This window comes from Rhinopithecus bieti, unplaced genomic scaffold (assembly GCF_001698545.2).
Source record: "Rhinopithecus bieti isolate Rb0 unplaced genomic scaffold, ASM169854v2 scaffold_26813, whole genome shotgun sequence".
NCBI classification, from domain to species: Eukaryota; Metazoa; Chordata; class Mammalia; order Primates; family Cercopithecidae; genus Rhinopithecus; species Rhinopithecus bieti.
In genome coordinates, this window is record NW_016812144.1 from 159,811 (window position 1) to 181,856 (window position 22,046).

The following is a 22,046-nucleotide window of genomic DNA, read 5'->3' on the forward strand; positions in this document are numbered from 1 at the left end:
GGCACTCGGCTGGCCTCTGACCATAGTCCGCCTCTTTGCAGACTCTCTGCTGTTTCTTCTCCTGCGTGCTCCTTGGGCCTTCTGTTCCTCTCTGCCCCACGTTCCCTAGACTCTCCTCTCCAGCCTCTTCTGCCATAGTCATTGCCATGCCCAGTTCAGACCTGGTGACGGTGGGCCTCCCCGCCAAGGTCATTTGCGCTTACCCTCCAGGTTTGAGGAGCATCTTTTTAATTCTTGATTGGGCCTCAACCTGTAAGAATTGACTTCAAATCAAGTGGTAAAGATACAAGTTCAGCATGCCAAATTCGAAAATCTGAAATGCTCCAAAATCCAAAACTGAACGCTGACATTATGCTCAAAGGAAGCGTTCACTGGAGCATTTCAGGTTTTGGATTTTTGGATTGGGGATGCTCAACCAGTAAGTAGAATGCAAATATTTTAAAATCCGAAATAGTTCTTGTCCCAAGTATTTTGGATAAGGGATACTCAACTTGTACTAGCAGTGGACGTTGCACATTGCTAACCTAGGAACCTGTCTCTTTTTCTAACTTGGATAATTGCATGAGCCTACACTGAAGCCCCTGTTGGTCAGCACTGGGCAAAGCTAGTCTTTAATACCTTTTCCCTAAGTCTAATAACCTGTGACTTTTCACCACCCTTTCTACTTTGGAAATGCTTTTAATCACGACTCAGAATGCGCAGGGGGTCTGTGGGGTTAAGGATCAGGAGCCAGCTGCTGGGGTGGGTGCTACACTAACTGCTGGGAGGAGCTTGCATGGTTTGGACATTGAGCGTGAAGTGTAACTTGAACTTAACTGAGTGTCACATCTGTGGCTTCCCCGGCCAGCAGACCGAGAGGGAGCCACAGGCAGGCCAGATTCTTAGGCTGGGCTCGACTCACCCTTGTTTGTGTTGTTTTCCCTGCATTAATGAGTTCTGTCTCTGCATGCCTTTCAGTGTGGGGAGTTTTGTTTCATTTACGTTGTGTTTTGTTTTTGCATGCTTCACTTTTTCTCATTTTGAACTCCGCAAAGGTTTGTTTGTTTTGTTGGTTATTGTATTTTACTCCATGGTTTCCGTTCCCCCCTCGTTTTGTCTTCTTACAGGTAGAGATTAGTTTTTCCTGTTACTCTAGAGGACTGACTACACTTTCCACAGGAAAATGTTTGGATGTCACCTTGCTGACATCTCCCGAGCGTTACCTTCCTTCCTTCTCCTCCTGTCTTAGAAGGAAGTGGCATCATTTACCTACACCTTACGTCCTGCGCTTGTTTAGGATTTGTTGTCAAGACTGCATACTTTTTGTTTTGTGAAACAAACAGCTGCAGGTGCTCTGCTCCTCCTGCCTGTCCCTCTTCCTGGCGCTCTCTTGTCCTTTAGTCTTTGTTTTGCTTCTCAGTGTGTTCCATTATTCAGTTTTGTTTGGTTTATTTCTCCTAGAAGCTATTTGGTTAAAGCTGTTTTCTGATGTTATTGTCCATGTTTTCTGTTTACCTGGAAGCAGCTACTTACTAAAAAAAAAAAAAAAGAAAAGAAAAAAAGATAATTTGTTGGATTTTTTTAATGGGAAAAAAGATAAAGTTGTGCAAAGGATAAAAGCCAAAGCCATCAAGGAGCTTTCTGTGGTTGTTCCTGGCCAGAGGTGTGACACTCAGAACTGGGAGGCCCGAGTGTTACTAACCAGTATTTAATCGGTTTTTTTAAGACTGAAGTGGCCGCCTCCCCATCGGGTGCCTGGCAGAGGCTCCATAGAGTCAACCAAGACCTTCAAAGTGAGCTTGAAGCCCAGTGCCAGCGCCAGGAGCTGATTACACACCAGATTCAGACCCTGAAGCGTAGCTATGGGGAGGCCAAGGACACGATCCGGCACCACGAGGCTGAGATCCGGAGCCTCCAGGCACGGCTCAGCAATGCGGCCGCCGAGCTAGCCATCAAGGAGCAGGCGCTGGCCAAGCTCAAGGGCGACCTGAAGCGGGAGCAGGGCCGGGTCCGCGAGCAGCTGGAGGAGCGGCAACACAGCGAGGCAGCGCTGAGCAGCCAGCTGAGGGCTAGCGAGCAGAAGCTTAAGAGTGCTGAGGCCCTGCTGCTGGAGAAGACGCAGGAGCTACGGGGCCTGGAGACACAGCAGGCACTGCAGCGGGACCGGCAAAAGGAGGTCCAGAGGCTGCAGGAGCGCATTGCTGACCTCAGCCAGCAACTGGGCGCCAGTGAGCAGGCCCAGCGGCTGATGGAGGAGAAGCTGCAGAGAAACTACGAGCTGCTGCTGGAGAGCTGTGAGAAGGAGAAGCAGGCATTGCTGCAGAACCTGAAGGAGGTGGAAGACAAGGCCAGCGCCTATGAGGACCAGCTGCAGGGCCAGGCACAGCAGGTGGAGACCCTGCAGAAGGAGAAGCTGAGTGCCACTTTCGAGGGCAGTGAGCATGTGCACCAGCTGGAGGAGCAGCTGGAGGCGCGAGAGGCCAGTGTGCGCAGGCTCGCAGAGCACGTGCAGAGCCTCTGCGATGAGCGGGACCTCCTCAGGCAGCGGTTCCAGGAGCTGACAGAGCGCGTGGCCACATCCGATGGGGATGTGGCTGAGCTCCGGGAAAAGCTGAGGAGAAGAGAGGCCGACAACCAGAGCCTGGAGCACTCCTACCAGAGTGTCTCCAGCCAGCTGCAGAGCATGCACACTCTGCTGAGAGAGAAGGAGGAAGAGCTGGAGCGCATTAAGGAAGCACATGAGAAGGTTCTGGAGAAGAAGGAGCAGGACCTCAGTGAGGCTTTGGTTAAAATGGTTGCCTTGGGGAGCAGCTTAGAGGAAACAGAAATTAAGCTCCAAGCAAAAGAGGAGATTTTAAGGAAATTTGCAAGTGAATCTCCAAAGGACATGGAAGAACCACGGAGTACCCCTGAAGAGACAGAAAGGGATGGCACTTTGCTCCCAGGCCAACCAGTCCAAGTCGCTAGGGCCCCTCTGGGCCTCCCACACACAAGGCTCGAGGATGAGGACGAGGACCTGGGGGCTCCTCCGGGGGAGGAGTACGGTGACGGCAGCCCCAGTAGGGAAGAGAGCGTGGTGCCCCCAAAGTCAGTGGAAGTTCTTGACAGGGAGGGCCATCAGCAGGGCACAGCCAAACTCGACCAGGGGGCACCTGGTGTTAAAAGGCAAAGAATCCGGTTCTCCACAATCCAGTGCCAAAGATACATTCACCCCGAAGGGTCCGAGAAGACCTGGACCAGCAGCACATCTTCCGACACCAGCCAGGACCGGTCACCCTCGGAAGAAAGCATGTCCTCAGAGCCTGCACCCAGTGTACTGCCTGCACCTGGCGACTCTGACACATACCTCTCTATCATCCACTCCCTGGAGACCAAGCTCTACGTCACAGAGGAAAAGCTCAAAGACGTGACCGTGAGGCTGGAGAGCCAGCAGGGTCAGAGCCGTGAGGCACTGCTTGCACTGCACCATCAGTGGGCAGGCACCGAGGCCCAGCTGCGTGAGCAGCTCCGTGCCAGCCTGCTCCAGGTTGGTGCGCTGGCCTCCCAGCTGGAGCAGGAGAGGCAGGAGAGGGCCAGGAGGGTTGAAGGGCATGTTGGAGAGCTTGGGGACTTCCAGGTCAAGAACAGTCAGGCCCTGATGTGCCTGGAAAATTGCCGAGAACAACTGAGATCTCTGCCTAGGGCCAGCCAGGAGGATGAGCAGGACGCACGTGCAGCCTCCCTGGCCAGTGTGGAGAGTGCGCTAGTCAGCGCCATCCAGGCGCTGCAGCACTGGCCGGTCCCAGCCGATGGCGGGGCCCATGCACAACTGGAGACAGGTGGCACCGAGGAGAACAGGAAGCCTGCCTCCCTGCAGCAGTGCCCCCAGCCTGAGCTGACAGAGCAGGAGCGGGTGAGGCTTCTTTCTGACCAGATTGCTCTGGAAGCCTCGCTGATCAGCCAGATAGCAGACTCCCTGAAGAACACAACATCAGATGTCTCCAGAATGCTCCAGGAGATTTCTTGGTCAGGACAGCCACTGATGGAATCTGCTGGGGCCCCCGTAGACACCTGGGCCCGGAAGGTGCTGGTGGACGGTGAGTTCTGGAGCCAGGTTGAGTCTCTGAGGAAGCACTTGGGTACGCTGGGAGGAGAGGCAGTCGGTGCCTCAGGAGACGGGCAGCAGAGCATCCCACAGGGCCTGGCCCCCATTCTGGCCAATGCCACATGGGTCAGGGCAGAGCTCAGCTTTGCCACACAGTCAGTGAGGGAGTCGTTCCGCCGCAGGCTGCAGAGCATCCAGGAGACCCTGCAGGGCACCCAGACAGCCCTGCGGCAGCACAAGTGCCTGCTGGGGGAAATCCTGGGAGCCTACCAAACCCCAGACTTTGAGAGAGTGATGCAGCAGGTCTTGGAAGCCCTCAGGCTTCCAGCGGGCCATGAAGATGGTGTGCAGCTGTCCTGGGACCTGAGACCCTTAGGAGAAGTCCTGGGCCGAGACTCAGACAGCTCTCAGGAGCCCTTCCATGTGTCTGACCAGAGCCCTGGGGCCTTTGTTGCTATTCAGGAGGAGCTTGCCCAGCAGCTGAAGGAAAAGGCCAGTCTCTTAGAGGAGATAGCTGCTGCCTTACCATCTCTGCCACCTGTGGAATCGCTGAGAAATTGCCAGAAGCTTCTCCAGGCATCACAGAGTCTCTCGTATAACACTTGTTTTGGAGGTCTCGGTCAGTATTCTTCATTGTTGGTTCAGGATGCCATTATCCAGGCCCAGGTGTGCTATGCGGCCTGCAGAATCCGGCTAGAATATGAGAAGGAGCTCCAGCTCTGCAAGGAGTCCTGGCAGACCCGGGAGCCCTCCTGCTCAGAGCAGGCACAGGCAGCCCAGGCCCTGAGGGAGGAGTACGAGGAGCTTCTCCGCAAGCAGAAGAGCGAGTACCTGGATGTGATCGCCATCGTTGAAAGGGAGAATGCAGAGCTCAAGGCCAAGGCCACCCAGCTAGACCATCAGCAACAGTGTCTGGAGGATGCAGAGAGCAAGCACAGCATGAGCATGTTCACCCTGCGGGGCAGGTATGAGGAGGAGATCCGGTGCGTGGTGGAGCAGCTGACCAGGACTGAGAGCACACTGCAGGCTGAGCGCAGCCGGGTCCTGAGCCAGCTGGATGCCTCGGTCAGAGATAGGCAGGACCTGGAGAGGCATCATGGCGAGCAGATACAGACCCTGGAGGACAGGTTCCAGCTCAAGGTCCGGGAGCTGCAGACAATCCACGAGGAGGAGCTGAGGACCCTGCAGGAGCACTACTCGCAGAGCCTGAGGTGCCTTCAGGACACCCTCTGCCTCCACCAGGGGCCGCACCCCAAGGCCCTGCCGGCCCCTGCCCCCGACTGGCAGGCCACCCAGGGAGAGGCTGACTCCATGACTGGGCTGAGAGAGCGCATCCAGGAGCTGGAGGCCCAGATGGACGTCATGCGGGAGGAGCTGGGACACAAGGACCTGGAGGGCGACGCGGCCACACTGCGCGAGAAGTACCAGAGGGACTTGGAGAGCCTTAAGGTCTTAACGCCCCATTCAGTTTGCAAAGCAGATCCTCCTTGATAACGGGGTGGGTGTGGGGATGTCTGGCTCAGCTACTGTGCAAACAGAATTGAGGGGATGTGCTGCTGTCCCTCTACTTGCTGACCGTGGTGTGGTCTCAGCAGGGCCTGGGCTGTGGGCTTAGCCTCTTGTTCGGCATCCCTTGGCGTCCTCCACCAGAAGAACTAGCAGGAGGGCCGCCAGGGTCCCTGGTAGGAGAGGAGCATGTAGTCTTCCCAGCATTTCTCTGCCTTTAACCTAATGTGGCTTCTCCGTATTCCTGAGAGTAGTCCCCAATCCCCTTGCCAGCCTTGCCTCCTTCCTGCCCCCGCCCCCCAGAACCTCACCTGGCCCAGTCCCAGCCCAAATCTGAGGCAGCTGCCTGAGGACAGCCTTGCAGTCACAGCAACACCCCAGAGAGCTAGGGCCCGGTTGGAGGGCAGTCTCCCCCTGATTGCCCTAGGAGAGCACAGTTGGGCAGAGGGTCCCTCTCTGGAACTGGCATTTGATGTGTGCTCTGGTGAGAAGAGCTTTCCCACTGAGCACAGCCTCCAGCCATTCCTGTCCCCTTCCCCAGGACCTTTACAAGTAGCTTTTCCCCAGAACTGCCCTGCACCCCCGCCCCTGAGGTCCTGGAGCACAAAGGCGACATGCCAGGCCCTGGGGGTGGGGGTGGGCTGAGTGGAGGTCCAACTCTCTGGCCCCACTCTTTGTAGCTACAGACCACACCCACCATGTGTGGCTGCCAAGCGTCATCCCTTAGACTCAAAAGTTTACCATGATACCTGTGCCCTTACGTTCCTCCCACTCAGGAAGCTGCCCCAGTAAATGACTGGGATGACTAGGCCCCTCAAAAGCCATGTTCAGGTGGCACCTCCCACGCTCATGTGGCAGAGCCGGGCGCACACACAGCCAGCACCATTGTGCAGCAAGCTTCTGACTCCCATGCGGCTGCCACTGCTCCTGCCCGCACATCCCCATGGCCACTGTCCAGCAGGACACCTGTTTTTCCCAGCCCCTTACTCCTGTAGCTCTGAATGGAAACAGTAGCTCACACGTCACCTCTGTGTGACGGACTCAGCCCCACCAAGACACACGGGTGTGGTTGTCAGCGAGCACCTCTGGAGAGCTGAGAAGCCTTTTTTTTTTTTTTTTTTTTTTGAGACGGAGTCTCGCTCTGTTACCCAGATTGGAGTGCAATGGCGTGATCTCAACTCATAGCAACCTCCACCTCCCAGGTTCAAGCGATTCTCCTGCCTCAGCCTCCCAAGTAGCTGGGATTACAGGCACTCACCGCTACGCCCGGCTAATTTTTTTTGTATTTTTACTAGAGACGGGGTTTCACCGTGTTAATCAGACTGGTCTCGAACTCCTGACCTCAGGTGATCCACGCGCCTCAGTCTCCCAAAGTGCAGGGATTACAGGCGTGAGCCAGAGAAGCTCTTTTTCACCATTCTTTCCCCAAATCAGTCAAAACCTTTTAAAAACTATAATGAGTTGTGAGAAGGTTTCAACAGCTATCTTTTGAAAGTGTGTGTATGTGATGACACTGTGGTCAGTTCACCAAAAGCAGCACCCAGATGGTGCCAGGTGCACCTTGAAAAGTTAATTGCACAAACCTTTGCTTTGACCCCAAACATGCTTGCTAGTGTCCTTCCTTGCAGCTTCCCAGACAATCAGCAGGGTCCACAGGGGCAGGGCCTGGGCACAGCGATGCCCTGCTTCCTGTCTGCATCTGTAAGAGCCCCCTCCACACCGAGACTGCTTTAGGTTTGCCAACCAGGTGCAGGCGAGGCCTCATGGAGGTGCCATTATACCACCAGTGAGCAAGAAATCAGAAGGGAGAGGACTGCCTCATGTTGAGAATTGACCAGAGATTGTGCTGGGCCAGTGTCACCAGCAGGGAGAAACAGATAATGCAGGTCAGGATGAGGCCCCTCCCAAGGGCTTGGACACTGTCCACTCCCTGCTGCCTTAGCTGCCATTGCATAGTGTCCCCTCCTGTGCCTGGGAGCTTCTAGCCTAGGTGTGGGGTTCTCACCCACCCCTGCAGACATACAGAACTTGTAAATAGACAGCACCTATTTACCTATGAAACTGAGATTTCATCAGTTTATGCAGATTTCCACTTGGGTCGTTGGGGACAGGATCTTGGCCTAACAGCCATCCTCTAACATCCACAGGCTTCCACCACACCACAATTGTAGTCATCGAGGAACTTCTTTTGGTCCCAGGAATGATTGGCTTAAATTAACATTTGTTTGCAAGATCAATTATTTTTTAGCATGTAGTTTCTCTCCAAAGAAGCAACTGGGTCTTTAAAGATGTCCCAGTGCTTCGGTTAGATTTTTGACTCTTACCTGCTTAATATTCCAAAGCACTCAGATCAAAATAAGGCTTTTCCCAGCAAGTAGACTCAAAAAAAAAAAAAAAAAAAAAAAGACCTAAAAGATCTATTAATACTAGTTGTGCTCGCTTTAGCAGCACCTCTACTAAAATTGGAATGATACACAGAAGATTAGCATGGCCGCTGCACAAGGATGACACACACATTCGTGAAGTATTCTATATATTTTTTTAATTAAAAAAGACCTATTAGTTAAATGTGTTAACTGAGAAGCCACATACGAACCAAAGCAAGTGGGAGGGAGAAAGAAGAGCTCAAACTTGGGGTCTGAAGACCAGGAGCTCCAGAGCTCCGAGCTCCTGCAGCCATCCTGAGGTGTGAGGGTGTCAGGAAGAGACAGCTGCTTCCAGGTGGAGCCACTGGGAGAGGGGGTGGGATGCCCAGTTAATAGTGGCAGTAGCTGAGCCATTTGCCCAGAGCAGCACATAGGTTACAGTCAAGTCCAGACTGACCACGAGTTTGGAAATACTGCCTGAGGCTCTCAGAGATGGCCATCGCTAAAAGTGGGCCCAGAGAAGGATACCCGTGCATGCTGATAGGATCTCTTGGTATCCTTTCTTGAATCCACATGCAAGAAGATTAACCAAGTGATGCAGGCTGTGAGCCCAGACTGGGGAAGCCCCCACACTTGAATTTCGAATGGAAGGTGGCCACGTTCTTCCAGTTTTTAAAACTCAGCGAGAGGCCCAGTCCCTTCTCTGAAGCAGACCACGTGAAGGATTTAGACAGAAAGTGTGTGCCTCCGTGCTCAAAATAGCTGCACACGCACCCCTCCCAGCAGCTGTGCAGCACGCTCACCTGCTTTGTTAGTGAGTGCAGCTCCGATAACCAGGCCTGGGCTTCCTGGTGTGACTTGCTCCCATCCTGGGGCATGCATGTGTTGCTCTAGTGAGGTGCAGGAGAGCTTGGAAAGCAGGTCTCCTGTCTTGTTGGAGTTAGCAGAGGTACTAAGTCATTGGTGTCCTTCTCCTTTAAGAAAAGAGTAAGAAAGGGCCGGGTGCGGTGGCTCACGCCTGTAATCCCAGCACTTTGGGAGGCTGAGGTGGGCAGATCACAAGGTCAGGAGATCAAGACCATCCTGGCTAACACGGTGAAACCCTGTCTGTACTAAAAATACAAAAAATTAGCCAGGCGTGGTGGCAGACACCTGTAGTCCCAGCTACTCTGGAGGCTGAGGCAGGAGAATGGTGTGAACCTGGGAGGTGGAGTTTGCAGTGAGCCGAGATCGCGCCACTGCACTCCAGCCTGGGCAATAGAGCGAGACTCCGTCTCAAAAAAAAAGTAAGAAAGAAAACACAGGCTAGAAGGAATTAGATCCTGTAGCCTGATCTTATTCCCTCAGTCAACACCTGAGCATTAAGTGACCAGCTGGAGGTTGTCAGCTGGCTAATGGCAGAGCCCAACCCCCAGCTCCCAGAAGTGGACTCTGTGTGCCCCCAACCCACTGTGGGTTGAGAGGTTCCCAGCCTGGTGCCCGCCAGGCCACTCCCTATACGTGGAATGGCCTTGGTTCCCTCCAGCAGACAAGTCCCTCATCCCTGTTTTACCGGCCTTTTACTGTGTCCCTCCATACCAGATGCAGCCAGCCCCTGCACACGTGCTCTCTCCTCCCTCCTTCCTGTGGGACCCACCTGGCAGCAACGCAGGAAGGTCCGGGATTGGCTGGTTTCCATTTCATAGCAGCCTCTCCCAACCCACCATACCAGCTTCTTCCAGGAAGAAATGGGGCACAGTACTATCACAGAAATAAGATGTAGAGTTGGCTAGAAACAACCTTTTTTGAAGGCTCTGATGGCATCACAGAATCCCCAGACAGCCCCAGGGATCCTGCTCAGGAGGCCCATGGTGAAGCACGCTCAGTGAGTGCCCAGTCACAGCTGGGCCTGGACGGGGTGGGATTCCTGGCTCATTTACTAAAAAGGGCCCCAACTTAGAGGTAAAGAAGTCGATGAAGCCCCTTTTGCGTTTTGCAGGCCACGTGCGAGCGAGGGTTTGCAGCAATGGAAGAAACGCACCAGAAGAAGATTGAAGATCTGCAGAGGCAGCACCAGCGGGAGCTAGAGAAGCTTCGGGAGGAGAAAGACCGCCTCCTGGCCGAGGAGACAGCAGCCACCATCTCAGGTAGGGGGTGGGGTAACTCTGAGGGCAGGGTGGGTGACACACAAGTCAGAGGAATGGCTGCTTTTGAATTGCCTTTTGGCTGAGATGTAAGCTTCATTGTTGAAGGGTTCTTTGACTATTCACTCTGAGGCAAAGGCCAATTTTAGGTCCCTTTTGAGAGTTTGTAAGCTGAGAGTGCACACTTCAACCCGACAGCCCCATCGTGGCCAGCTGCACACAAGGAGCTGTCCCAACCTGTGACTTTCCCGTCCCAACAAGTAGACTGACTAGTGTCAGTCCAGCCAGTGACTTTCCCCCTGACAGACTCCTGTCAATGTGGGACCACCTCTGGCCAGAGTGCCCCTGCCCTCAGCGTGAGGATATGTAGCCTCACCAGCAGGTGGCCCTAAACAAGCACGTCCCCTGTGCCTTGTGCTGCCTTCTCTTTATGTAATCGCCACCTCAGTGGTTTGTTAATTTAGTTCCAAGGAATAAAATACACCAGCACAAAAGCTTGCTTGTTTTATAAACTCACGTTGGCATTTAACATTGACATTTATTTAATCAGTTTGGTTTTCTTCTAACACCAAAAAAAAAGAGCCAAACGTGCATTCCTTCCAGGGGGAGTTCATGGAGAATTCTCCCAGCCCGCGCCCACCTCAGAGAATTGGTTCATGAGGGCCCAGCCTGTCATGCAAAATCCGACTGCTGATTGAGTAAGCAAGCATCAGCAGTGGCAAGTGCCACTCCATTGTATGGAGCTCCCCACCCCCACCCCTGCCGGCAGGAAGGGCATAACCCCTTGGTGCTGAGGCCATGTCCTTGCCTGCAGCCATCGAAGCCATGAAGAATGCCCACCGGGAGGAGATGGAGCGGGAGCTGGAGAAGAGCCAGCGGTCCCAGATCAGCAGTGTCAACTCGGACGTTGAGGCCCTGCGGCGCCAGTACCTGTAAGTGGCTGGGCCTGCCCATCTGCCCTTGGGAGGGCCTCTGGAAGGTGCTTGGCCAGGCCACAGCTGGGCCCTTCCTGTGTCTTTGCAGAGGCCTCCAAAAGTTGGGGCCTGGGGCCCATGTGTGCTGAGAACAACTCAGATGCCCTCCTGTCCAGTGCAGGATGTGGCCCAAGTGGGGCCTTCTCTATTCAGAGAGACTGTTTCTTGAAATGCCAAGAACGAGATGCAACAAATGAAATCTTAAACTCCCCTCTTGTCCAGGGCTGATCCCAGCAACCGCCCAGATGTGTTCCTCAACAGCTGCCCCGCTAGCCCACCAGGAGCCAGGTAGCTGGGCTTAGTCGTACCGGGCAGAAGTGAAAACTAGCACTGCGGTTTAAAACCACACATGTGCTGATTCCCTGTGCACAGGCAGAAGGGTAGAACAATACCAGAATAACTGCTGTAGACTTTTTTCACTTGGTAGAATTGACACAGCCAAGAGCCCACAGATTGGCCACCATGAACGTCACGGCACTCAGGCTCTACCAGGTGCCTTTGTAGTATAGCTGAAGACAGGGGTCCTGCTTCAGGAGCTGGCAGCGGTCAGTGGCACCCTGTAGAGGCTCACGCTGACCTCGGTCAGAGCAGGGTGGCTCACCTGGAAGCCCCTCATGCCTGGTTCACCTGCATGAGAGATGGCCTTCCTGGATCCAGGGTGGCAGAACAGCCTCAGGAAGCTTGGTTTTTTGAGTCTTGTGTAGAGCCTGGTCCTGGCTGTCAGACACAGATGGCTTCAAAAGTGGGTTTACTGAAAACAAATTCTGAGTCAGAAGAGAGTCTAGAAATGGGAGGTCTCTGTGGCCGCAGACTGGATTCTGTCCTGACTGGCATCCCAGAGAAGTGCTAGCTGTAGGACTGTCAGACTGTGAGAAAGGACCAGGGAGGGGTGTGAGGGTGAGGTCATCTCTGCAAGGGATCCCTTGCTCTATATGACTCAGGCTGATTAAGACAACAGGCTGTGCAGGCTTGACCTGTGCTTGGCTGTGTCTGGTGTCAAGGAGGGACACCAGCCTCTGAGAGGCCTGTTCCTGAAGCAGGCAGAGGAGTGAGTGCTGCCCTCTCCCCAGGGAGGAGCTGCAGTCGGTGCAGCGGGAACTGGAGGTCCTCTCGGAGCAGTACTCGCAGAAGTGCCTGGAGAATGCCCACCTGGCCCAGGCGCTGGAGGCCGAGCGGCAGGCCCTGCGGCAGTGCCAGCGTGAGAACCAGGAGCTCAATGCCCACAACCAGGTGAGCCTGCAGCCAGGTGAGCCCAAGGTTAGTCGGGGGCACTCAAGGTCAGGTAGACCCATAGTCAGGTGAGCCAGTGCTAGAGCCAGGCCTCACCCTCAAAGTGGCGTGAAGGTCCCTGAGCCACAGAGTGGTCACCTGCCCCAAGGCTTCTCCCTGCCATCCTGCGTGGCCATCTGTGTTGTCAGAATCGTCACCGCGGATAGCTAGAGCAAGGCTGTACTGCCACGTGCACCACCTGCATACACATGACGTCACTCTTGCTTTGACCCTTTCCGAGACTCTCGGGTGTCTTGGTGTCTTCTCTGTGCTCCTCTGAACCTCTGGCTCACTGTTTCTGGGCAGGGCCTGGCAGGGTCATCCCAGTCCTCCAGGATCCTATCCCTCAGGGACTGAGCTGACACTGTTCAGGGTCAGGCTTACTGCTCACATTTATTTTTGTCAAATTTTTTTCTTAATATTTGCTTGCTCTGGCCAGGTGTGGTGGCTCACGCCTGTAATCCCAGCACTTTGGGAGGCCAAGGCAGGCAAATCATGAGGTCAGGAGATCAAGACCATCCTGGCTAATATGGTGAAACCCCATCTCTACTAAAAATACAAAAAATTAGCTGGGTGTGGTGGCGGGCGCCTATAGTCCTAGCTACTCAGGAGGCTGAGGCAGGAGAATGGCGTGAACTTGGGAGGCGGAGCTTGCAGTGAGCCAAGATCGTGCCACTGCACTCCAGCCTGGGCGACAGAGCGAGACTCTGTCTCAAAAAAAAATAAAAAAAATAAAGAATTGCTTGCTCCTTAGTTAATTGGGGTGCATTTAAATCCTGGTTAATTGAAAGATTCGAGTCAGGATTCGTTCAATATTGGCTTTTCTGTGGGCACCAAACTAAACAGCCCTCTATGACCCCGCCCTGCACAAACACCCCCTGGGACTTGGCACATAGTCTCATCCTCACCTGAGGCCTTCCCAAGGGGTATGGCTGCTGCACAGGGCTGTGTATGAGGCTCCTCAGGCAGGACTGGGTCCACTCATTACAGCTGTGGCTTAAAGATGACCCCACAGGAGCTCAGATGGGACCAGCCATGGAACAGATTGACACTAGTTATTGTGACAGAAAGGAATTAAGGATTATCGATTGGATCATGCCTACACAGTTCCACAGATACACAAAGAACCCAGGGAAATGGCCTTCCTGGGTTGTGTCATGCGACTTGGCCCCAGGCAGCTCTGGAGTGTCACTGTTGTGTTGCTGTCCCCCAGGAGCTGAACAACCGCCTGGCTGCAGAGATCACACGGTTACGGACGCTGCTGACTGGGGACGGCGGTGGGGAGGCCACTGGGTCACCCCTTGCACAGGGCAAGGATGCCTATGAACTAGAGGTACCATCAGGAGCCAGGCCGCGCCTGACTCAGCTCTGCACCCAGGAGCCCCAGGGGAGTGCAGCATGGCTCCTTACAGGGTTGTGGGAGGGACAGACCTGAGACAGCAGGAGTCGCAGGGTCCAGGAAGATCCAAGTCACCCGGAAGTGGCGAGCAGTGAGCTGCCAAGTGGCATGAGAGCCACTAGCCGAGCGGGGCCCTGGAGAGGCTGTGGGGATCCTGACCCCATCTCATTCCCCCGACCCACTCCTCTCCGTTTCTGCCATGCCACAAACACTGACCACTCAAAAGGAGACGTTCTGTAGCCATGTGGCTGCTGCAGCTCAGGTCAGGGAGGCTCGCTTTATGTCAGAATGATGGATTCTGGAGTATAGGGTGTCCTTTTAGGAAGGCACTTAGATTTCTCCACGTTCAATTAAAATTTCACCCTAAAATGTGCTAAAATTTCAGCACTCAGCCAGCCAGAGCTCATCCGGTTGGGCCGGTTCTGGTGGCTTTGAGCTTCGTCTCTGTAGTGGAGCCACCTCCTGGCAGCGACACTGAGAGGCCAAGGCTGGGGGGGAGCAGTGCTTGGTGTGATCAGCTCCTGCCACAAGTTCAGGTGTGGGGCCTCTGTCTGCTGTGCCTGTGCCTTGTACTAAATGAGTGCTTTACCAAAAAGGCGGGCCGGAGAGGCTGAGTGAGTCTGACACAAGTGTCAGTGGTAACATTTCCTGATTCTCGTGGGCTTGGTCCCTGGAGACAAGCAGGTCTAGCTCACAGCACCCCAGGCTGAGGAGGGAGTCCTTGGCACTGGTAGGAGTCACGGCCGTTTCTTTCCTCTTCCTGTTTCTGTATGTGAGGCTGAAGCTGTGAGCAGTGTTGAAACGATGCTTCCCCGCATTGGGCACTGCGGGGCTGCCCTGCTCACTGGTGATTGGAGAGCCCTCTGCACGCTTCACCCTGCTCTGGAGACTCTGGTGGTTCCTTTGCTCCTGAATATTGGTCCCTAATCTCTCTGTCATTTTAGGTCTTATTGCGGGTAAAGGAATCAGAAATACAGTACCTGAAACAGGAAATTAGCTCCCTCAAGGATGAGCTGCAGACGGCACTGCGGGTAAGGTCACCGCACCGCAGGAGGGCGGGTACGGGAACAGGCTCTAGGTGACATGCGCCTCCTGAACTCAGGCTGGGGCTCAGCATGGGTTCTTCTGAAGCAGATTTTACTCTTGTGAGGAAGGCACTTTCCAAAATCAAGTTCTCTTAAAAGACCAGCCTGCAGGCAGGTCCTATGGGAACGTGGACATGAGCAACCTGCCTGGCCTGGCTCCAGCATCAGTGTATATGTGCTTTTTGTGTCCTTTGGGAGGAACGTTCCAGAGAAAAGGCCTGTGAAGTGAGGCAAGGCTTGACTTCCATTTGAGCCACCTCCTGGCTTTCACCAGCCTCCTCCAGGGACTCCTGAAATCAGGGGAGATGACAGAATCATTGGTGGTCACTCAGTCACCTAGGGAATCCCAGACACAGAGAGGGTTTTCCAGGCTAAAGCCCACAAGGGAGGGGCCTGGGCACTCAGGGCCACACCAGGCTGGTCAGGCAATCCCGGAACTGCCTCCTGCACTCACCGGGCCTGGAGATTATCCTTCCACGTCCTGATGGCTGTGCCCGTGTCCTCAGGCCCTGTGGTTTTTCCTCTCTGTCCACTTTCTGCCTCTAGAAGACAGAGGTGAACAAGCCTCCTCTCCCACCCAAAGCAAGCCTCCCCACCGTATTCAGTCCCCAGGGAGACAGGCCACATTGTGCATGCTCCTGTTTCCTGGATGTAACTACCATTCTCTGTCATTTCACTCCCAAGGACAAGAAGTACGCAAGTGACAAGTACAAAGACATCTACACAGAGCTCAGCATCGCGAAGGCTAAAGCTGACTGTGACATCAGCAGGTTGAAGGAGCAGCTCAAGGCTGCAACGGAAGCGCTGGGGGAAAAGTCCCCTGACAGTGCCACGGTGTCCGGATACGGTGTGTCCTTGGGTCATGTCCTCTGGGCTATTGCTGGGGGGGTTATGGGGGTTTGGTCATAGAGGTTTCCCGGTGCTTGACTTGAAGCAGAAGAGTCCCAGTGATGCTTGTAGACCCAGGCATCCCAGTGGAGCAGGAGCACCAGCCTCACACAGCTGCCCCAGACGGGCCTTGCTCTCCCCGGCACAGCAGTGGATGCTGTGCTGACTGCTCTAGGGAGAACCCATAATATCAGCGTAATATTTTTGAAGTAATAACAAGTCTTGTTTTCCTAAAGAACTCGACCACTGGGCAGAAGTGGCTCTCACTAGCTGCTTGATCCTAGGATTTGACTAGAATATCTGTAAAAGGCCATAGAGTGGAGAATGGGAGGGAGCCCCCTGCTTTCCGAAATGGACAGCAGGACTGACTCTTTTTTTTCCTTGGCTAAAAACATTTAGGTACCCTTTGAAAAATAGATGGCAGGGAGGATGAAAGAGTTAACATTTTATCAAGCACTTTCAGCTCATACGTAATTTTTTTTTTGAGACTGGGTCTTGCTCTGTTGCCCAGGTTGGAATGCAATGGCGTGATTTCACTGCAGCCTCCGCCTCCCAGGCTCAAGAATTCTCCCACCTTAGCCTCCCCAGTAGCTGGGACTACAGGCGTGTACCACAACACCTGGCTAATTTTTATATTTTTAGTAGAGACAGGATTTCACCACGTTGCCCAGACTGATCTCAAACTCCTGGGCTCAAGTGATCCAGCCACCTTGGCCTCCCAAAGTGCTGAGATTACAGGTGTGAGTCACTGCACCTGGCCAGATTATACATAATTTCATTTGACCTTCATCTTGATTTTTATATAAAGACCCACAAACAGGAAAAGATGTGCTAGCTCACTAATACCCCCGCAAAAAAAAATCAAGTTTTTTTCTGTTAGGCAAGGAATAGTGATTATGGTGGTACTGACAGATGCTGGGAGGAAGACTCCATTTTTCCATAAATACCCTGAGTAGTCAGAGTTGGTGGTAGGCCTAGCTACCCGGGAAGCTGAGGTGGGAGGATCACTTGAGCCCAGGAATTCTGGGCAGTCACGCACAAAGCTAAATCGATCAGGTGTCCACACTAAGTTTGGTATCAATATGGTGACCTCCTGGGAGTAGGGGATCACCAGGTTGCCTAAGAAGGGGTGAACTGGCTCAGGTCAAAATGAAACAGGTCAAAACTCCTGTGCTGGCCAGGCAAGGTGGCTCACACCTGTAATCCAGCACTTTGGAAAGCTGAAGTGGGCAGATCACTTGATCTCAAGAGTTCAAGACCAGCCTGGGCAACATGGCAAAACCCTGTCTGTACAAAAAGTACAAAAAAACTAGCTGGGACTGCTGGCATTCATAGACCTGTAGTCCCAGCGCTACTTGGGAGGCTGAGGTGGGAGGATCACTTGAGCCCAGCAGGTGGAAGTGGCAGTAAGCCATGATCGCACTGCTGCACTCCTGCCTGGGTGACAGAATGAGACCCTGCCTCAAAAAAAAGAAGAAAAAAAAAAAAGCCTGTGGTGAGCTGTAGTGGAATCACACGTGTGAATAGACACTATATTCTAGCCCAGGCAACACAGCAATAATCTGTCTCTTAAAAGAAATAAGAGGGCCGGGCACGGTGGCTCACGCCTGTAATCCCAGCTCTTTGGGAGGTCGAGGCGGGTGGATCACGAGGTCAGGAGTTTGAGACCAGCCTGGCCAACATGGTGAAACCCTATCTCTACTAAAAATACAAAAATTAGCTCTCCGTGGTGGCACATACCTGTAGTCCCAGCTACTCAGGAGGCTGAGGCAGGAGAATCGATTGAACTCAGGAGGTGGAGGTTGCAGTGAGCTGAAATCGCACCACTACACTGCAGCCTGGCGATAGAGACTCCGTCTCAAAAAACAAAGAAAAAAAAAATAGAGAAAACAAAAAATCTCACACATGCACAGCATGTGTGATATGACTCAATATATGTTTGTGTTATAGGTATTTAAGTAGACATTTGTAAGAAGCCTAAAAGACTGGTGTCTGGGTGGGTGGATGTCATGAGAAGGCCTTGGCCTTACCATCTTGCTTTAGACAGTCCTGTGCTACCAGGAGGAAGGTGGAGAATCGTGGATAATGGGGGTGGGGGTCTGCCAGCATTGAGGTCCCACAGCGGAGTGAGAGGACCAAGTCGCTTTGGAGGGAATGCTGTTCTGGGCTACAGCCACAGTGCAGGAAGCCCTGGCAGGGCCCCACATACACATTCTCCCATTGTGCTGGTGTTTTGTGGTGGTCTGAAAAGATACAGCATGTTGTATGGTTATTGGCTTTGAATTCCCTTAGAGTTGTTTAAGGAAGTGTCCTAAGTATGCTGCAGTAGGAAGTTTGGGAAATGTTTCAGGATTCAGTCTGCTTCCATAGGGTTTTAGAAAGCAAAGATAACAGGTCTGTTTGTTTTCATTATATACTTCAGATATAATGAAATCTAAAAGCAACCCTGACTTCTTGAAGAAAGACAGATCCTGTGTCACCCGGCAACTCAGAAACATCAGGTCCAAGGTGAGACTGGGGTCCAGCCCCCTGGTGGGAAGGGCTTGAGGGGACACTGGGGAGAGGAGCCCAAACTGAAGTAAGGGTGCTCCTGTGGGCCGCAGCTGCGAAAGCCCCAGGGCCCAGCACTCAGCCAGGCCAAGCTCACCCTGCTGGGCTGGTTCTGGTGGCTTTGAGCTATGTCTCTGTCTTGGAGCCACCTCCTGGCAGTGACATTGAGAGGCCAGGGCTGTGAAGAGCAGTGCTTGGCATGATCGGCTCCTGCCTCGAGGCCAGGTTTCACCCAGCCCCGCTCGTGTTGGCCTGCTGTCAGCTGTGCCTGTGGTGTTCCTTGCATGTCACTGTTGTGACACTGGTGCTGCCTCCAGGAGACAATGCTGCCTGCTCTCCTTCCCCAGCCAGGAAGCAGTACATCTTCAGTGTGCTGTCCAGAGCCAGCCATGCACAGGAGGGCGGGCGGAGGTGGGAGCGGCACCGCGTGTGTGAGGGATTGGTTGTGTGTCTCATGTCTGCTCTCTCCTCTGACAGTCCGTAATTGAGCAGGTCTCGTGGGATACCTGAAATGCACCCGCTTCCCGGCCCATGCAGGAGGTAAACCGCCTCTCCCACTGCCTGCATGCACTGCTCACACCCCCATGGCAAACGCCTGCGTCATGGTTACTTTATTTCAATTCATCCTGCTCCAACATACCAAATCCAAGTGAGGTTTCTTTAACCTGCTCTGGGGAGTTCATTGGCACTCTAACCTCTTAACAGAGATGACCCTGGCAGTGAGGCGCTCCTGTAGCCTGGTGGGCAGGCAGAGAGCCAGGCACCATCAGCATATGCATGTTGGATAATCTGTGCACAACGGCTGAACTCACTCCACCCTCTCAGGGGACACCTGTCTTGCCCTCTGTCACGAGGTAGTTTACAGATGTCCACACTGGCAAGGGAAGTCTGCCGTCACCAAAGGCCTTGCCCACCTAGTGACCCACTTAGTGGCCTCTGTCAAGGCTAACAGGCTGGTCGTTCTAGGAATGGATAAACCAGGACTAGAGCTTGGTGAAGATGGTTCAGAAGAGCATGATAACTACAAGCAATAAGGGCAAAATATTTACCAGTTTTTTTTTTTTTCTTTTTTAATAAAACAAAAGCTTCTCACTAGGTGCCGTTGAAGGCCCTATCCCAGAGAGGAGGTGGGGGCGGGCCCATGGTGGGAGACACCCTGAGAACGAGTAGTTGCTGGCTCAGTGGCTTGATCTCATACATTCCGGAATGAGAACGTGGAGGAAAGCAAGAACCATGTCTTCCTCCCTATGCTGGCCCTTTCTCAGGCACGCCTACGGCGCCCTGCCAGCCGAGGGACTTCAGCCTGAGGCTTGGCTAAAGAGTTGAGGGTTTTAAGCCTGGTCAGTTTGGTTTTATTTTTCTACAGTCCTAAGTCACCTATACCCAAATGTGGTTTAGGCTTGATTGAAAACTTAGCTTGGGCGTTTTTCTTTAAACATAAAGAACATTTTGTTTAGCAAAAGGAAACTTGTTTTTTGGTTCATGGTTTTCTTACTGAAGATTCTACTAATTTGAGGCTAAACTCTAGCTAGTATCTTTGAGCTTTTCTTGAAGGAGTTTGAAGTTTACTATTAGTGATTTGGGCTTTTGGACCATGCCTATAAGTGACAGTCAGGGAAGGGGACCAACTGTCACTGACAGGACCTTTCCAGGGAGGCTGTGCGACACCCACGGGCCCCTGACAGTAACTCTGTGCAGTGAGTGGGTGGGGGCCTCTCACAGTGGCTGGGAACCAGCCAGAGCAGGGATGAGGGAGCAGACTGTCTGGGCCCCAGGGAGGACTGAAAAGGATGGAGAGAAACCCCAGGATGGGGTCCTCCTGATGTGTTTTTAAGTTGATGTTTGGCTTGGCTGGGTTTCTGTAATAAGAAAGTCCTTGGAGTGCAGGGCCAGTCCAAGGACTTCAGAGATGTCTGCGGTGCAACGGGGCAGGATGGGGCCTTGTTGGCGCTCCCAGGAGATATTAGGAGGCACAGGCATGGGTGGGTGTCATCCTTTTCCTCAACTGTATCTGAAAACTCCACCCAACCCTTCAAGAAGACGGGAGTGAAGTTGCCCAGAAACCATACTTCTCACTGGTGTTTTTGATATGGCATCTGATGTGCATTGATCTATGTCTTTCGTTCTATTCTGTTCTTCTGTCCTGTCTCACTGAAAAGGACCGCAAGTTCCAGCTGCTACAAAATCAAAGCCAGCAAGTTGCTTAAGAGCAGCACAGCCTTTTCTGGGATTGAGACCAGAGAATGCTTCCCTCAGGGTTCTTAAGGGGCTCCCGTGTTAGTGCTCAACTCAGTATGCGGGGCTGCTGGAGGCACTCAGTAGAGAGATCAGCCTAGGGGAGATGAACCCCAGAGGGAGCTGGCTGAGCCCCGAGGGCCAGGCATGGCAGCCGAACCTGTGCAAGGGGTCCTTGGGCTGAGCAGCCATCAGGAGAGAATCCAGAGGACGTAGAGAGAGAAACAGCCTCCCGGAGCCAGTTTGGGAATAGTGTAGGGGGTTTTGCTTACTTCCCACCCTTGGAATTGTAGCAGGCCCAGCATCACCCAAGCCTGAGCTCTGCCCTTGTCACTGGGGCAGGAGCCAGCAGCGAGCATGCTGGGTGCTATGGCTGTCAGAGTGCTCCCCTCCCCTGGGCCTGCTGTAGCAGAATTCTGGGGCTTCTCATGCAGTGCCTGCAAGGAGCAAATCAAGGCCTTAGGAGTGTCCAAACTCACTACAGTCCTGACAGAAAGTCCCCAGCAAGCAGGAACCGGGATATGACAGTGACATCCCCCAGCCATGCTCCGGGGCGTGCCTCTGAGTAGCACTTAGGCTTCGGGCTGCCCGCCTGGCTTGGCCCCAGCCCCTTTAGTGGTGACCAGATGTCTACGCAGGTCCTCTGCAAGACTGACTGCTGTAAGAACCCTGCACCCTGCGGGGAGGGACCCCAAGGGCACCTAGGAGCAGGCATGGGTGTTGAAGCACATCTGGGCTCAGAATGGGAGATGGATTTTCTCCCCATTCCCCCACCCACTCTCTGTGGCAAGCTTCCAAAGAAACCCTCTCAGACACACACAATTATCAAGCTGTAACAATTGCTTGAGGTGAGGCTCACCTGGACCAGTGAGTTTTAAAATGCTTAGCAGCAGAACCCTTTATTTAAAAATAACATTGTTTATTTATTTACACAGACACACAGCTCCAGAATATAACAAACAAGCAGGTCTGTTCTGGGTGGAGCTGGGTGGGGTGGGGGACCCTGGAGCTCCCCCTTCCCTTGAGCTTTGGAGGGAGCCTCAAGCTGGCCAGCCCATGCTCAGTCCCCAGTCCATCACACCAGGGCCTCCAGGACGGTGTCAGAGTGTGCCTGAGCCTAAGCTAGAGACTCCCCAGCAGATGGGGTATAGCCTGCAGTTTCACGTTGCTCAGGTTTTTGGTTGAAACTGGTAGAATCATGCAGACCCTGAGCTAGAGGCCATCCCTTCAGCTTCTGATTTCTCAGTAAAGCCTGTACCTACACCAGCTCTGGCAAGGGTAAGCCGTGGGGAGTCGGCAGGGCTGTCTGATGGCGACACTTATTGTGAAGAGGGAGATGAGTGAGGAGCCATGGCACTTTCCAGTCAGTACTGGAATGCCCTTCATTTCCAGTCATTCTCTGAAAAGTGCTCTTCCTTTTCTTATTCAGAAATTGAATAATTGAAGAAAGTCTGTAAGAATGAGCTGGAAAATATTCTGTCCCCCAGTTAGTAAGATCTCATTCATCTCTGGATATACAGATTTAAGCTTTAGCAAGATCCCACGTGAACAGAGTATTGGTTTTATGTTTTGAAAATCTTACTGTATA

At 53.3% G+C, this 22,046-nt stretch overlaps 1 protein-coding gene across 8 annotated transcripts in view; it reads left to right on the forward strand.

The window, feature by feature from the left end:
* MPRIP (myosin phosphatase Rho interacting protein) overlaps nucleotides 1-22,046 on the forward strand; it is a 146,112-nt gene that overhangs the window by 122,726 nt on the left and 1,340 nt on the right. For 3 of the 8 annotated variants that reach the window (XM_017895592.1, XM_017895590.1, XM_017895594.1), the window contains 7 exons: nucleotides 9,914-10,061; nucleotides 10,873-10,990; nucleotides 12,103-12,262; nucleotides 13,515-13,634; nucleotides 14,645-14,731; nucleotides 15,470-15,632; nucleotides 18,096-18,181. In XM_017895592.1, coding sequence (XP_017751081.1) covers nucleotides 9,914-10,061; nucleotides 10,873-10,990; nucleotides 12,103-12,262; nucleotides 13,515-13,634; nucleotides 14,645-14,731; nucleotides 15,470-15,632; nucleotides 18,096-18,181 — 882 coding nt within the window. Of the gene's footprint in view, nucleotides 1-962; nucleotides 5,513-9,913; nucleotides 10,062-10,872; nucleotides 10,991-12,102; nucleotides 12,263-13,514; nucleotides 13,635-14,644; nucleotides 14,732-15,469; nucleotides 15,633-18,095; nucleotides 18,182-18,700; nucleotides 18,764-22,046 lie in introns of those variants that run through there. The other 5 variants (XM_017895591.1, XM_017895593.1, XM_017895587.1 and 2 more) reach the window with 4 other exon arrangements.